Source organism: Callorhinus ursinus, unplaced genomic scaffold (assembly GCF_003265705.2).
Source record: "Callorhinus ursinus isolate GAN/ISIS: 27379988/994484 unplaced genomic scaffold, GSC_fseal_2.0 scaffold18, whole genome shotgun sequence".
Lineage (NCBI taxonomy): Eukaryota > Metazoa > Chordata > Mammalia > Carnivora > Otariidae > Callorhinus > Callorhinus ursinus.
The window spans coordinates 32668539-32683603 of NW_027397080.1; the positions used below are offsets into that span (position 1 = coordinate 32668539).

Here is a 15065-nt window from a genome sequence, read left to right on the forward strand (position 1 = left end):
TTCCTGACTCACGAGCACTTGAGCTCTGGGGCAGGCGCGTCTCGCTCCTGTCCGCCTCCGTCTGTGGGAGGGCACCACTGGAGGAGACTGTGGAAGAGCCTTAGTGAATTAACGGGGCAGAGGTGACCAGAGCAGCACCTCAAGATCAACCTCACCCCCTGCCTCAGCCCCGAGGTCCACCCTCGACCCCCCATGAAGTGCTCCCTCCCACGAGGTGCCTCAGAGGGCCCCGCCCTGGGGGCAATCCCCATAAGCTTATGCCAGGGTAGGCGGTGTGTCTCAGGCTCTAGGGAGAATGCCCCCTACAATCCCCCTCCAGCGGAGGGCCCCGTACCCACACCCAGGTAGTATCTGGGGAGGCTGGGTCTCCCTCCTGTGTAGTTCTGGCCCAACCCCTCATGGCTGAGGGAGGGCTGAGGGCTGAGGGCTGAGGCCCGAAAGAGGGAAGTCCCTTCACCTGGAAGTGGTAGTCTCAGGGTTGAGGCTAGGACCCAGGTGTGGGGACCTGGATGCAGCCGTGTCCTGTGTACACCTTGCTGTCCCCGGGCCGCCTCAGGTGAGCTCAGGTGCACAGGGGCAGGCTGCGTGGGCTGGGGGCCCCGCCCTGACCCCCTCCCCTGAGGCAGGCTCCTCTGCGCGGTTTGGGGCAGAGCAGGCGGGCAGAGCGGGCAGAGCGGGGAAGCCCCTGGCTGGCGCATGCCTGTCGCCTGCCGTCGGAGGGCCCAGCAAGGCGCCGAGAGCCATGGAGTTGCGGCTGGGGGGCTACACGGCAGTGGCGGCTGCGGTGAGTGGGAGCATGGCGGGGGGGCGGGGGTGGATGGCCTGGAGCCTGACCTCGGGCCCCGGTCTCCGCGCTGTGAATGAAGGGGCCCAACTTCCTTGGGAAGCGTGGCAGCCCCCCCCCCCCCCCCCCCTTCCCCTTAAGAGACTCAGCTAGTTAGAGGCTCAGCCAGGCGGGGCCCTTCCGCTGAGAGGAAACCCCCGCCCAGGGGCCAGAGGGGTCTAGGGGCCCCAGGCAGGGAAAGCTCTGGGTCCCCCACCTTACAGAAAGCACGAGTGGGGATGGGACTGCCTGAGCCTGTGCCGGTGCCCTGGCGGAGGGGAAACGTGTGAGAGGAGCTGGCCGGAGACCTCTGCTCTGCTTCTCCCGAGCCTGGTCCGCGCACGGTGGGAGGGAAGCTCCGCTTACCCCACGTCTGTGGGCACCTCCTCTACTCAAGAACCCGAGGAGCGGGCTGCTCTGAGAGCAAGCGGGCGCCCCCCCGCTGAAGCGGGGCAGATGGGGCAGGGAGGGGCCCTGCGCGGTGAGCCCTGCTGGAGCCAGCAGCGCCCGTCCTCCAGGTCCTGCTCCTTGTGCTGCCGGGCACCCAGGGCCAGCACAGCACTCCCGGTCCTAAGTGTGACTGTGCCTACAATTTCCAGAAGAGGAACGGTCTGTTCTGTTGCAAGGGCTGTCCAGCAGGTGAGCCGCTGAACGGGTGGGAGGGGTGTGGGGGAAAGTGAGGGCAGACAGAGGGAGATGGGGTCAGGCGGGGTCAGGAGACAGAGGAAGCTGGGGTGGGGGAAATAGGGAGCCAGAGATAGGAAGGAAGAGAGGGGAAAGTGGGAACCCCCTTTGACTGTCTGACCCGGGTCTGGTTTCCACAGGGCACTACCTGAAGGCCCCCTGCCCAAAGCCTTGCGGAACCGCCACCTGCCTTCCGTGCCCCCGGGGCACCTTCCTGGCCAGGGACAACCATCATGAGACCCGCTGTACCCGCTGCCAGGCCTGTGATGAGGAGGGTGAGGGGCCTAGCGCTCAGTGGGGCGCTCTTGAGGACAGGCCATGGCCAGGGTATTTCTGAAGGAGGGGGCTACTTGGGCTTAACCTCTGGGTGTGACAGCCCTGTGCCCACGTGTGCCAGGCCCTCCCCCCCGATCCTGCCCTAAGATGCCTTTGCCCCCTCTCTCCCTGATGACCCTCCTATCCCTGTATATGCCTCAGCCTTTGATCTGTGGCGCTCTCCATGCTTCTCTCCCTTTGGGGGTTGCCCTGTGTCTGGTCTGTCCCCATCTCCATTTTCCAGGGGATCTGCCCCTAGTCCCCATGGGGGCCTCTGGCCCTGATGGCCTGCATTCTCCCCATCTCCCTGAACACTCTGGCCAGTCTCCCAGGTGGCCCTGACGAACTGCTCAACGGTGGCAGACACCCACTGCGGCTGTGAGCCAGGCTGGTTCCCAGAGTGCTTGGTCAAGTCTTGCAAGATCAGCTCACCCTTCCGCTGCCACCCATGCTCAGACTGCAGGGCCCTGCACCGCCACACACGGGTGCCCTGTGAGTACCCCCATTCTGGGCTACCTACCCCCCCCAACTCCCTCTCTCCCTTCGTGACCCACAAGCCATCTCCTGGACTGCAGGTTCTGCCAGAGATACCGACTGTGGGACCTGCCTGCCTGGCTTCTACGAATATGGCAACAGCTGCATGCCCTGCCCCACGTAACTTCCTGGCTGCTCCCGGGACAGGGAAAGGGAGGCTGGGAGCAGAATGGGGACCTCAGGGAAGGGGGAGGGAGCTTGGTCCTTGGATGCTAGAGGGAAATCTTCAGTCACCTTAGGACGGATAAATAGGGGGCGTATCTTCACTCTCTGTCAGACTTTCCTATAGTCATCTTTCCAGCTGTAGATTAAAGAAGCATAGGATTTGTCAATTTATAGAGAGTCACGTTCAAACCTTGGGCTGAGACTCAAGATCTGCCACTTGTTCTCTGGGAGATCTTGGGCAAGTTACTTCGCCTCTCTGATCTGTGGCTTCCCCATGTGAACATGGCGATATTTAGTTGGTTCTCCCCAGGGCTAAGAGGAAGGGGTAAAGCACTTTATCCACTTGTCTGCTCAGCCAAGTGTGTATTAAGCATCTACCATTTTCCAGAGATGTTCTAGATGCTGGGGATACAACAGGGAACAAAGTAGGCAAACCCCTGTCCTCATGGAGCTGACATTCTAGTGACCCTCAACCTAGTTTACAAGAAACACCATAAATAGTGGTTGTCGCTATTGTTCCTGGGGGCACAACTGAAATTTCAGCAGTACTTTGGGAACATTCCTGGGTAGTGTGGCTCCCAGGGAAGAGGCCTGGGGAGGGAAGGGCCTCCAGGACAGAGAAGATGGGTAGCCCCTCCTGGTGGGTTCTCCCTCATCTCCCTCCCCATCCCCTCTCCTTGCAGGAGCACCCTCGGGAGCTGTCCTGAGCCCTGTGTGACTATTTGTGGCTGGAGGCAGAGTAGGTGGTGTGCTGGGAATTTGAGGATTGCTGGGTCGGGCCAAGGGGAGATTGGGGGCGGGGCTACAACCCACCCCTCACCGGCTGTTCTCTCAGTGTTTTGGGTCCAGGTGCTCCTGGCTGGCCTGGTGGTCCCACTCCTGCTTGGTGCTATGCTGACCTACACTTACCATCGCTGCCAGACTTGCAAGCCCACGGTTGCTAGTGAGTACAGGCGCACGCGCACATGTTTCAGGGGTAAGCCCACTCACCCCTGATGCAAAGTGCTGGGGGCAGGGGTGGTATAGGGGAACACAACAGGAGGTGGACCAGCGCCCAGGTCTAGGAGTCTTGCCTGGTTGCTGATGTGATGCTCTTTGTCTCTTGGCAGATGAAGCTGGGACGGAGGCCCTGACTCCCCTACAGGTGAGCGTATAAGTAATGTTCCGGGAAGAGAGTGAGCAAGCACCCAGGCCTCAGCGTTCTGGAGCTGAGAGGTTGGGCCTTATGATAACTTGTGATCCCCAGTGTGTGGCATGGGGCTGGCACAGAGTAGACCTAACGAACACCGTGAGTTCACTGAGTTCTGAATGACTGAGAGCAGCACAGCACCTGTCCCTAAGTGGCTCTCAATCTGCTGGGGTCCAGACAGGTTCTGTGGGATAAGTGCCGCCATGGCCAGGCCTCCGACAGGGTTGGGGGAACAAGAGCAGGGCAGCAAGGGCAGGGTATTCCAGGCAGAAGAAGTAGTTCTTCTGGGCCACAGTGGAAGGTTATGGCGGACTGCAGGCGGCAGCCTTGGAGAATGTTTGCTGACTGAGCCAGGGAATGGCCGCTCCGGGCCAGAGACCCCTTCCTAGGCCAGCTGGGCTGACCTGCGGCTTCTCTTGGCTTCTAGGCCACCCACCTCTCACCCAGGGACAGCACCCACACCCTTCTAGCGCCACTCAGCAGTAGTGAGAAGGTCCACACCGTCCAGTTGGTAGGCAACGGCTGGACCCCTGGCTCCCCCCAGACCCAGGAGGTGCCCTGCCCGGAGGTGGCATGGTCCTGGGACCAGCGGCACAGCAGAGCTCTTGGTAAGAGACCTCACTGGCCTGAGGCCTGGACCCCATCCTCCTGAGTCCCACATGAGTACTAGTTTCCTGAGGCACCACCGGCCCACTTCCCATCCCGAGCTAATCAGGTGGGCCTCTCCCTGGCCGGCCCTGCCCGGGGTTCCCGCCTGCCCCCTCCCCTGGCCCCACCCCGGTCCGCGCCTCTAGGCGGCAGTTCGCACTCCCCACTGGCCCGCCCTCAGGCCCGCCGCCGCCGCTTTCGCCAGCGCCCCCTGCAGGCTCGGCGGCCGCCACGCTCCAGCCCGGCTCGCAGCTCTACGACGTGATGGACGCGGTGCCGGCGCGGCGCTGGAAGGAATTCGTGCGCACCCTGGGCCTGCGCGAGGCGGAGATCGAGGCCGTGGAGGTGGAGGTCGGCCGCTTCCGCGACCAGCAGTACGAGATGCTCAAGCGCTGGCGTCAGCAGCAGCCCGCGGGCCTGGGCGCCGTCTACGCGGCGCTGGAGCGCATGGGGCTGGACGGCTGCGCCGAGGACCTGCGCAGCCGCCTGCAGCGCGGCCCGTGACGCAGGGCTCCCGCCGCCGCCTCCGGGCTCCGGCGGCCCCTGCAGAAGCCCTAAGTACGGTTACTTATGCGTGTAGACATCTTATGTCACTTATTAAGCTCCTGGCACGGCCCTGCGTAGCAGCGCCGGCCGCCCTCCCCGCCGCGCGCCCCCAGGCTTCTGGGTGGGGCAGAGAAGGGTGGACGGATATCGGGAGGGGGCAGGAGGCGGCTCCGCAGTTTCTGGGCCTGAGCTCCGTGAGGCCTTGGTATTAAATCTGTGAAGAAGAGCTACTGCTTGGTGTTTCCGCGAGGCTGTGGTGTTAAGTGGCCCGGGCTTGGTTTCCTGGGGCCGTCGAAAGGGGGGCCGGAAATCTTGTCACCCCAGGGTCGGGGACCCACGGTGGAGGCCAGTGCGGCCCTTGGCTCCCAGGCTGCCCCTCCCGCTCGGCCGTGCCCCAGTTGCCCCGGAAGGGAGCGGAAGTCGTGGCGATCGCGGGAGAGAGTGAACGTCGGCCCCGGCGGCTGAGAGAGCTTTAATGGGGGTGCGGGATGGGGGGGACGGGGAGGAAGCAGGTGGAGACACAAGTGCGCGGTCCCCCCGCCCCCCACTCTCTCCACCGGCGCCGCGGAAGGGTCCGGGGAGCGTGGGGCCTGGGTGGGCAGACTTCACGGAACGGGGGAGGGCAGAGGATGGGCCCCCGGAGCTGCAGCTCCGTCCCGACGGGCAGGTTGCTGTTTTCATCGCTTCTGGTAAACAAACGACTTGAGAGGAAGCCCTCGGCGGGGATAGGAAATGCGGCCTGGGCGGGCAGGGCACAGATCTGGGTCAGGACGGGAGGAAAACCCCTTCCCGGAGCGCGGGGCCTGCCTCCGCCCAGGATGCGCTAGCCACGCGGGTTTCGGGGTGCGGGGGAGGGGACTGCAGCCGGTTGCGCGCGCCCAGCAGAGAAACAAAAGCCGCCACCCACGGGGTCAGGGAGAGCTGTGCGCGACCTTCAGCGAGTATGCAAATATATGTAAATAGGCATGCAAATAAGCAGCATCTTTCTGCGTCAACAGCTCGCTTGGGCACTTTCTCTGAGCGACTGCGGCGGCGGGCGCGCTCCAGCGTCGCCCCGGGCTGGGGCTGCGGGGGCCGGAGCGGGGTCGGGGAGGGGTTCCAGCGCGGGAGGGGAAGGCAGCGTGGCTCCCAGCCATTCCGCCCGGGGCCTGGCAGGCCGGGGCGAAGGCTGGGGTCCCTCGAGCTCACGAGGCTGCGAGCAGGAGGGCGGCATTAGTACTTAGCGATGTCCCCCTTCTTCAGGATGATCTGTCGCTGCCAGGGCGCCAGCTTGGTCTCGTCGTAGCCCAGCGTCCGCAGCTTCTCCGACTGCTCTTTCTCTCGCTGCATCTCCTCCTGCTTCTGTCGCTCCTCTTCTTTCCTGGGCATGGTGTGGGGGCAGAACCGCGGGCAAGTGTGAGGGTGGGCCAGGCACCGTGAGGGGCTCACGGGTGGCAAGGAATGCGTTACGGAGGTCAGGGGCTGGGTTGCTGAGGACAGAGGGGCTAATTATTGGTGGCCAGGGCAATGAGTTCCAGGGGCAGAAGGGCTAGGGGACTGGGGTTGAGTCAGGAGGCACAAGAGCAGGGCTGGTGGGGGGCCAGAGGGGCTTGGTTGAGGGCAGACTGGAGTCACTGGGGCACACACACGAGCTGGGTGAGTGAGAGGCTGTGGCTGAATTATTGCTGGCTGGGGAATTACTGGAAACAGTGGTGCTGGGTCAGGGGTGTGGCAGAGGTTCAGGAGGGGATGAATTTGGCAGTACTGGGGTTGGGCTGCCAAGATCAGAGGGACCACACTACTGAGAGGCAGTGGTGGGTAATTAGGAACAGTTATTATAAGATAGGGGCTAGAACTGCATGCCTGACAAGGAAGCCACTAAGTACGTGTGGCCACTGAGCATCTGAAATGTCAGAGTGAGATGCACTGTGGGGGTGAAATGCACATGGCATCTCAAAGACTTTGTTTTTTAAAAAGAAGTGTAAAAAGATCTCATTAATAACTTTTATACTGATTATGTATTGAAATAATATTTTGATATATTGGGTTAAATAAAATATGTAAAGTTCACCTCTCTTTTTATTTTTTCAAGGTGGCTACTAGAGAATCTAACATTACATAGTGGCTCGCATTATACTTCTGTCAGCACTGGTCTAGATTACTGGGGCAGAAACTATGTTTTGAGGGACAAGAGATCAAGGTTATTGACACCGAGGTTGGGTTAACTGAAGGCCAGGTTGATGGGAGACGGGGCCTGGGTAATTGGGAACAAGACTGTTAGGGCATAAGATGTAGACTTTGAGGCAGGGGCTCCGTTACTGGGGGGAGAGGAGGCTGGTGGTATCGTTGGGAGCAGAGAGGTTGCGCTGCAGACCAGAGTGACAAGGGGATGTGCTCAAATGGGGCTGGACGAAGGGGCAAAAAGCACGGTGCCTAGGTTGGGGAGGGGTGGCAGGTCGGGCCCAGTCCCACACTCACCGCTTCTGCTCCCTAGAAGGAAAAAGAGATAGCATTATCTTGTGCCACCACGTCAGGGACATGATCAAGACGTCCCACCAGGCCCTGAAGCTTCTGGTTCCCCAGCTCACCTCTCCTCTTCTAGCTTCTTCCGCAGGAGGTCTCGCCTCCAGGCAGGCATGCTGGCCAGCCGGGCCTCCTCCTCTTCCTCCTGAAACACAAGCACAGAGCTTTAGGACCAGCATGGGCGAGGAGGTGGGGGGACAGAAGGGGTGCACCCCCAACCCCGGGGGACCCGCACCAGTCAGGGACAATGGGATACAGATGTCCTTCTACGGGGCACATAGATGAAGGTGCCTGGTCACAGTCCCCTTAAAGGGAGCCTCCCAGGCTCTGCCCCCTTTGTAACTCAGGCCCCCTGTGTCCTACAGGTGGCACCAGAGAGATCAGAGCTAAGGTGGAGGAGAGCAGCAGAGAAGGAGCTTCCCCACCAGGACAGCTGACAGATGGCCCCAGGCCCCTGACCCAGACTCTCTGGGCAGACCCCTATGTGGGCCCCCACAGATCCAGCCAGTTCAGAGAGGCTCAAGCTGGCCTCCAGTGTGAAGAACCTTCTGGCCCATGTGTGTCCTATTCCCAAGTAGAGTAGACACTACCTCTACAACTGTGTGGTTGCACTGACTTGGCAGGAGGGGGGCACGCATCCAACACGGGCGGCTTACAGCAAACAGCTTTATTACTTGGATGTTTACAGAGGAGAACACGTCACACGGAACACTACACACGTGGCTCCCTTGACCTCAAAGAAGTAGCTGTGAATTCCAGTGAAAAACCAAAGAGAGGAGCGCCACACTGCCCCAAGGCGGGCCCACGGTCCCTCACTCGGAGGGGCTGCTGCTTCCACCCGGCTCCAACACAGAGCCAGGCAAGACTGTAGGGCCAGAGGGGAACACCTGGTTTGCCCTGTGCCCTGCCCTGCCCATTCTGGCTACCGCCCCACATCTGGCCATGGTGGGGCTGCAAAGGCTGTGGCAGCCTGGTCCTCCTGGGCACTCTGAGTTCTCCAAGGCCGCCCCGCTGGCTTCTGGGTTCTTCCTGCCGGCTTCTGGCCTCCAGAGGGCGTCAGACAGGCATCCAGGCCCGGGTTAAGATGCTTGAGGGGAAATTCCAAATGCTGCTCAGATGTCAAAGAGCTCTGCCTCCTTCTCCTTCCAGAAGGAGAAGCTGCGGTCAATGTAGCGGCAGATGTCCTCGTTGCTGAACTCGCCCATCTCAGACACCAACTCCAGGGGATCTTCGGCAGGGGCTTCGGAACCAGGAGGGTCCCATGTGGGGGGAGGGGCGGCCGGAGGAGGTGGGGTCGGGGGCTGCGGCGCAGGAGCTGGGGCCTCGGGCTGCGCCTCTGGCCAGTCCACCGTCTGAGCCGAAGCGACCTTTTCCGCCGGCTCCCTCTCCTCCTCCTCTTCTCTTTTCTCCTCCTCTTGCTCCTTCACGGCCTCATCTTCCCGAGCTGGCTCGGCCTCCGGACTGTCTCCAAAGAACTGGCGCCTGAGGTCCTCGAAGCCGTCGCTCCAGCTGCGCCGGCCAGCCTCCACCTGCTCGAGCACCACGCGGTGGAAGAGGCGGATGAGCTCCCACGGATGGCTGCCCAGCCGGTCGAACATCTCGTAGCACAGCAGGTGGCGGAACTTGCGCTCCTCACGGCTCAGGCCCATCTCGAGCAGCTGGAAGTAGCCGAGCATGAAGAGGTCGAGCGTGAGGCTGTCGTAGCGCGGGGGCGCGCCGCCGTCGAGGGGCGGCAGGAAGTGCTCGGGCCAGTACAGGCCGTGCGCCAGGCCCGAGCCGCACGGCGGCCGTGCTGGCACCTGCCGCAGCAGGCTCCGCCAGTGGCCCAGCAGCTTGCCCACCACCTGCCGCTGCTTCAGCAGGCGCAGCAGCCGCCCGTCGGGGCCGTCGGCGGCCTCAGGGACCGGGCCCGCGCCGGCGGCCACCACGCGCGGCAGCAGTCTGCGTAAGCGCGCCTGGGCGTGGCGCCCGGGGCCGCGGAAGGTCCACTTGCGCCAGTGCTCCAGGAAGAGGTAGACGATGCGCTCCTTGCGCATATCGATGTAGTCCTGGACGCCTAGCAGCTCGGTCGACTGCGGCGGCCGGCGCGCCAGCGGCTCGGGCTCGGGCAGCGCCGCCTGGTGGCCGGGCGCGTCGGGCGGGCGCACGGCGCCCAGGGAGTCCCCCGCGGCCCGCAAGCCGTTGGCGGCGGGGTGGCTGGGCTCCCCGGCGCCGGCCGCCACGTAGTCCTCCTCGAGGATGGGCTCTCGGCCGGAAGCGCCGGCGGGAAGGGAGAGCTGGCGGCGCGAGTCGCGCGCGGGCGCCGAGCCCTGGGCGCGCCGCTCGTAGACGGCGCGGAGGTGCTGCACCGAGACGCCGCACTCGAGGATCTCGCGCGCCACGGCCTCGCGGCACCAGCTGAGCGACTGCAAGCGGCCGAGGCAGAGCGGGCCCGGCCGCCAGGGCGCGTCGGGCAGCGGTGTCAGCGGCTGGCCCGTGTCGGCTGCCAGCAGCTCGGCCAGGTGCGCAGGCCGGCCGCCCAGCGCGGCCAGCAGCGTGGCCATGCTCTTGAGCAGCGTGGAGATCTTGCTGCACCAGGCAGGCAGGCTGGCGGCGCGGCCGTGCATGCGGCGCGGATCGACGGTGAAGCGCGGCGCCGAAAGGGCGGCCGAGATCGGCAGCAGCTGCTCCAGCTCCAGCTCCAGCTGCTCCAGGCGCGCCTCCAGCTTCTGCGCCTTGTGCAACACCTGCAGATTCTCGATTTGCTGCTCGATGCGGAGGATGTCGGCTTCGGTCATGAGCTCGCCGAAGGGCCCGAGGATGGCGTTGTGCGCGCTGGAGTACCTCCAGCCCTCGCGGGGGTAGCAGCACGAGCTGGCGGCGGTCAGCTAAGGCGGGGGAAGACAAGAGAGGGGAGGGAGGCGCGTCTCCCTCTGGCCCGGTTCCCGCAGCGGCCGCCGGGGGCGCCATTTGCATGTCCCGGGTGGTGTAATGGCTCCGCGGGGCTGTGATGGCGGGGATGGGCCAAGCCCGGCCGGCAGGTGATTACACTGGGGCGAGGCTTCGGCCCGGGGCCGCTACTCCGGGCGCTGGGCAGTGTCCTCTCTGGTCGCTCGCGGGGTTCGTTGGGCGCCGTTGCAGAGACTGGGCAGGCAGATGGAGTCTCCACACCTGGCTAGGTTGCTCATTACACCACCGAAGGAACATGCAAAAGGCGCTAAGCTGCGACGCAAAGGCTGCTCTTTCCCACCCCGTCTCAGGTCCGCATCCCCGCGAGGCCTCGCCCAGACCGATGACCCCTTCTCAGCGCCCCCTGCAGCCCAAGCCCTCCCTGTGCACGCTGCCCCTGCTAAACCAGCTGCCTGGCCACGGCTTTCACTCCTAGTCGCCGCACGAGGAATAGGCTCCCCAGGAACTTCGGACAGTTTCGTTCATTCCTCACTTGAGTGCGGGGCTTCTCCAGCCCTGGCGGGGGGTGGGGGGGGCTGTCCTCATCCTCACAGGCCTCCCAGTTCATCTTGACCCACTACAATCCGTTCCCCGCAAATAGGATGAGGCCACTTCCTCAGGTAAGCCCTCTCCTAGGCTCCCGACTGCTGCAGGAGAAAGTCCATTTTCTTCAAGTCCAGGCCTTGGTGATCTGACCCGCACTGACCTCTCCATCTCCACCCCTCTCCTAATACAGCCTCGGAGCCTGCTTGCTCTTTGCCCTACTCTTCCCAGTCCACCTCTTGCTCATCTCCCAAGTCCACCTTGGACATCACTTCCTCCTTCCCTAACGCTGCCCCCAGCCCAAATACGATGGTGGGCCTAGGGCAGTCCCAGTCCGCTGCAGGCCCCATCACAGTGCCACTGTGTTGTAACAGCCCAGTTACTGGCCGCCCTGCTCACTCAGGCTCTCGCATTACCTTGTTTCGTATTCTTGGGGGCATTTATGGCTTTACTAAGGGGCTGTGTTTGCTTGTTGGTTGATCCCCTGCCACCCCTCCTCTCTTCGCAGCCCTGAAAGGTTCATCGTGAATCCCCAGAGGCTACAACAGTGCGTGTCACATACACAGAACCCAGGAACATGTGTTGAGCGGGTCAGTGGCAAACCATCCTGCCAGCCAGGGATGATCAGTCATCTGACAGATAAGAAAATATCTTAGGCTAGATGAGGCTCAGTATCTGTGGCTGGAAAGTGGCAATGCAGGGGAAGGACCCAGGCCAGGCCGACTCCAACCCAAAGCCTGTTGGCTACTCCGAGTGTGGTCCCTGGACTAGTGTGGTCAGCCTCACCCAGGAGCTTCCTAGAAGCACAGAATCTCAGCCCCACCCAGAGTTCCTGAATCAGAACAGGCATTTTTACAAGATCCCAGGTGACTGGAAGTACATTAGAATTTGATGAACTTTGCCATCTCGCGAAAAGGGGGGGGGGGGGGGGGGGGGGGGGGGGGTAGGGGTGGAGACTGGGGACAGTCCCAGGTCAGGGAGGTCGTGGAAGCCTGCTTTCGCCCCCCAGAGGTAATGGGAGCCACCTGAAGTGGAAGGGACCGGTAGGCTGCGGCGTGATTTGGGGGATGGGCCGAGGGCCCAGGTACAGACCCTTGGGCCCTCTGGGGTGCAGACCACCCAGCCCACCTTCCGCCTCTGTTCCTCCTCCTCCTGCATCTTCAGCTGCAGTTTCCGCACCATCACCTGCCGCTTCCACTCCGGGATGGGACGGCCCTGCTCGTCGTGCGTGGGGATGAGCGCCTCCACGTCGAGCTGCACACCTGGCGCCGGGGGGGTGGGCGGCGCCAGCGCCACGCTGCCATTGAGCAGAGGCTGGGGCCCCGCGGCCGGCGGAGTGGGGCTGCGGGCCCGTGAAGGCGCCGGCGACGGCTGAGGCAGCGGCGAGTCGGCCTGGGGGAGAAGCAGCGACACTGAGGGCCTGGCGGGCAGGGGTGAGGGGAACCGGAGCAGGAGTGCCTGGCGGGCCGCCTACCTGGGAGATCGGCTGCCCACTGCCCGAGAACACTGTGGTCAGCCCCTTGCTCTGCGGCGTCGGCTTCAGACTCTTGCCCGCCTTGATCTCGGCCAGTAGCTCGGAGTTGTCACCCGTTGGGGACATCATGTTGAAAGACTTGGTGCCTGCACGGAGGCAGGAGAGGCGGAGCTGGCCGGGGACGGGGCTTGCATCCCCGCTGCCCCCCATCTGACCCTCTGCTGCCTCCTCCAGAAGTCAGGAGGGGCCAGGGCCCCAGATGGCAGCTCTCCAGGTCCCAGGTCCCCTGGGCGGCTCTCGCGGACCCCAGAGGGGAGTTCCCCACTCGCAGCTTTGGGGGGGGGACACCATCCTCCCGGCCCTACTCACGGGGTGTGGGGGCCCCGCCTGGAGGCCCCCGGGAGTACATGCTGGCTCTTGGGCCGACCCTGGGGACTCCAGCGAATGTCTCTGTCCAGGACACTGACTGACCAGCTCCAAGACACTACCTGGGGGCCAGCCACCCGACCTTTGTCCTGGGTTCCCTGGCTCGGCCCTGCCGGGGTGGAGTCTCCCTCCAGCCCTCTCTGCATCAGCAAAACTCAGTGACCCTTGGACTGAGTCGCCTGGGGCCTCCATGGCTATATGGACTCAGAACCCTGGATGCCAGAACCCAGCCAGTCCCCTCCCCAGCCCCCATACCCACAGACAGACACACGCGCTGACACACTGGTTGCAAGCCCGTAGCACACTTATGGCAAAGCGCTGCTCAGCTCTGGGGGACCTAGGAAAGTGGAGCCCTTACTAAGGATATGGGGTGAAGGCCCCCAGGAAGAAGGGCCGGGTGAAAAACATGCAAATACCCAGTGCACGGAGTTTGCATTTTCTGACGGGGCTAGTAGAGGTGACTGGGGTTTGGGAAGGGCTGTCTTTAGAGACTGAGGAGGGGTGAGGGCAACAAAACAGGCCAACAGGGGACTCTTAGGTTCCCCGGGGCTGGGGATTCCTGAGCGAGAAGCAGGAGAGGTAAAAGGAAAAGGTGCCAGGCAGGCACCGGCAACAGGTCCATTTATTTAGGCAAAACTGAGCCCCGCGGGGGCAGAATTCACGGGTGTGCATGTGGGTGCAGTGGAAGGAGGAATGTGGCTGTAGTGTGGAGGACCCCTGGCCTGCTGGCCCCTGGCCCTGCCCTTTTTAAAGTCCCAGGTCCTTCGGCCTTGATTTCCCTGAGCGTGCCTTGTTCCCCACCCTGCACCTCAGCCAGGAGCCACACACGCAGCTAGCTACTCACTCTTCCTGTGCCTCAGGACTCTCACTTCTAGGGACAGAGAGGAGAGAAGTGACAGCGAAGTTAGGAGGGGGAGGGGGCCGGGTTGAGGCTAGGACTGCGGGGGAGGGGGCGGGGGGGGGACAGCAAGAGAAGGGAGGGCAGGAAGAGGGGAGGGAGATGTGCAGAGGAGAGGGGAGAGGAAAGAAGGAATTTTCCAGGTCATCTGACCTTGGCTCAGCGTGCTCTGGGGCTCCACAAGGGTGGTCCGCCCAGTTCCGGCCGTTACTGGTCCATGAGGATTGGGTAGGGCTGCCACTGGCCCTGGCCCCCCTAGCAAGGGCCTCAATCTTGGCATTGGGTTGGGATAGGGCACCCAGCCCAGGTTCTGCTGAGAAGGGGTGTCTGGAGAAGCCCAGAGTCTATTTTTCTTCTGTTCCTAGCTTCAGCCTTGCTCCAGATGGAAAAAACTAACCCCAGAGCTACGGGCCATTCTGGAGGCTCAGGTGGTGGTGAGCATGCTACCATCGGCTCTGGTCTGCAGGGGCTGAGGCTCCACAGGTACCCTAGGGAGCCCGGGCTGGTCCTATTCTGGACCCTATTATACCCTTGCACTCCTAGTTAGGGAGATGACACTTTCGTTGGTGTCACTAAACATGGCCCCTGCGCTGAGTGGCTGGGCAACCCTCCTCCTCCCAGGCTTGGGCGGGAGCATCAGCACCCAGGCACCACCTCCTGGGCCTTACAGGAGCCCTGGCATGCAGGAGTCTGACCCACGTTACAGAAGCCCAGGAATCCTGGTCACCAGTCTATACCTTAAAAAGAAGGTGGGGGCGCCTGGGTGGCTCAGTTGGTTAAGCGACTGCCTTCGGCTCGGGTCATGATCCTGGAGTCCCGGGATCGGGTCCCGCATCGGGCTCCCTGCTCAACAGGGAGTCTGCTTCTCCCTCTGACCTTCCCCCCTCTCCTGCTCTCTCTCTCTCATTCTCTCTCTCTCAAATAAATAAAATCTTAAAAAAAAAAAAAGAAGAAGGTGGGGGGGGGTCATCAGGAAGGAAGGGGCAGAGCGTGATGGGTCACTGGCCTTGTCCCCAGAACCAGGTCCTAGCTGGCCTGGAGCCTCTGGGGGTATCTGGCTGGGAAGAGTCCCTGAAACATCTGAGAAGAGCTCAGGCTGTAGCTAGCTTGGAAGAACAAGAGAAAGAAGTGAGGAGCAGAAGAGAGACGTAGGATAGACATGGGGCAGGAAGAAACTTGGCCAACAGCCCTGCCTCCCTGAAACTAGTTCTGCTTCTCAGAGTTTCCTGTGAGCACCAGCTCATTGGAAACACCAGATCCCAGAGCTGGGAGGCCTTCCCTGCTGGATGGGACGTGGGCCCAGAGAGGGAAGGGGACTTGCCTGGGCTCACACTAAAGCAACTCAGAGGCTTCCCTTAGGGTCCTCATTGGGCTGAGGGCTGCAGCAGGA

The 15065-nt window shown here is 62.7% G+C and overlaps 2 protein-coding genes across 13 annotated transcripts in view; one reads left to right on the forward strand and one right to left on the reverse strand.

The window, feature by feature from the left end:
• The first annotated feature begins 65 nt into the window (after positions 1-65).
• Positions 66-5130, forward strand: TNFRSF25 (TNF receptor superfamily member 25). Of its 4 annotated transcripts, XM_073903423.1 has the most exons (11): positions 443-566; positions 675-784; positions 1342-1462; positions 1648-1782; positions 2147-2314; positions 2398-2476; positions 3205-3260; positions 3357-3464; positions 3631-3665; positions 4138-4318; positions 4540-5130. In XM_073903423.1, exons 2-11 carry the CDS (start codon positions 743-745, stop codon positions 4860-4862), a joined length of 1248 nt encoding a protein of 415 aa, XP_073759524.1. In that variant the 5' UTR covers positions 443-566; positions 675-742; the 3' UTR covers positions 4863-5130. The 4 variants fall into 4 exon arrangements, with proteins under 4 accessions (XP_073759523.1, XP_025712182.1, XP_025712183.1 ...); XM_073903422.1 differs by having other exon boundaries at positions 66-784; XM_025856397.1 differs by having other exon boundaries at positions 66-784; positions 4564-5130.
• Positions 5131-5945: 815 nt separating this feature from the next.
• Positions 5946-15065, reverse strand: part of ESPN (espin) — a 30518-nt gene continuing 21398 nt past the window's right edge. For 2 of the 9 annotated variants that reach the window (XM_073903416.1, XM_025856396.2), the window contains 5 exons: positions 12352-12497; positions 12006-12269; positions 7472-7551; positions 7362-7373; positions 5946-6264 (listed from right to left, as the gene is read on the reverse strand). In XM_073903416.1, coding sequence (XP_073759517.1) covers positions 6117-6264; positions 7362-7373; positions 7472-7551; positions 12006-12269; positions 12352-12497 — 650 coding nt within the window. In that variant the 3' untranslated portion in view covers positions 5946-6116. The other 7 variants (XM_073903411.1, XM_073903413.1, XM_073903415.1 and 4 more) reach the window with 6 other exon arrangements.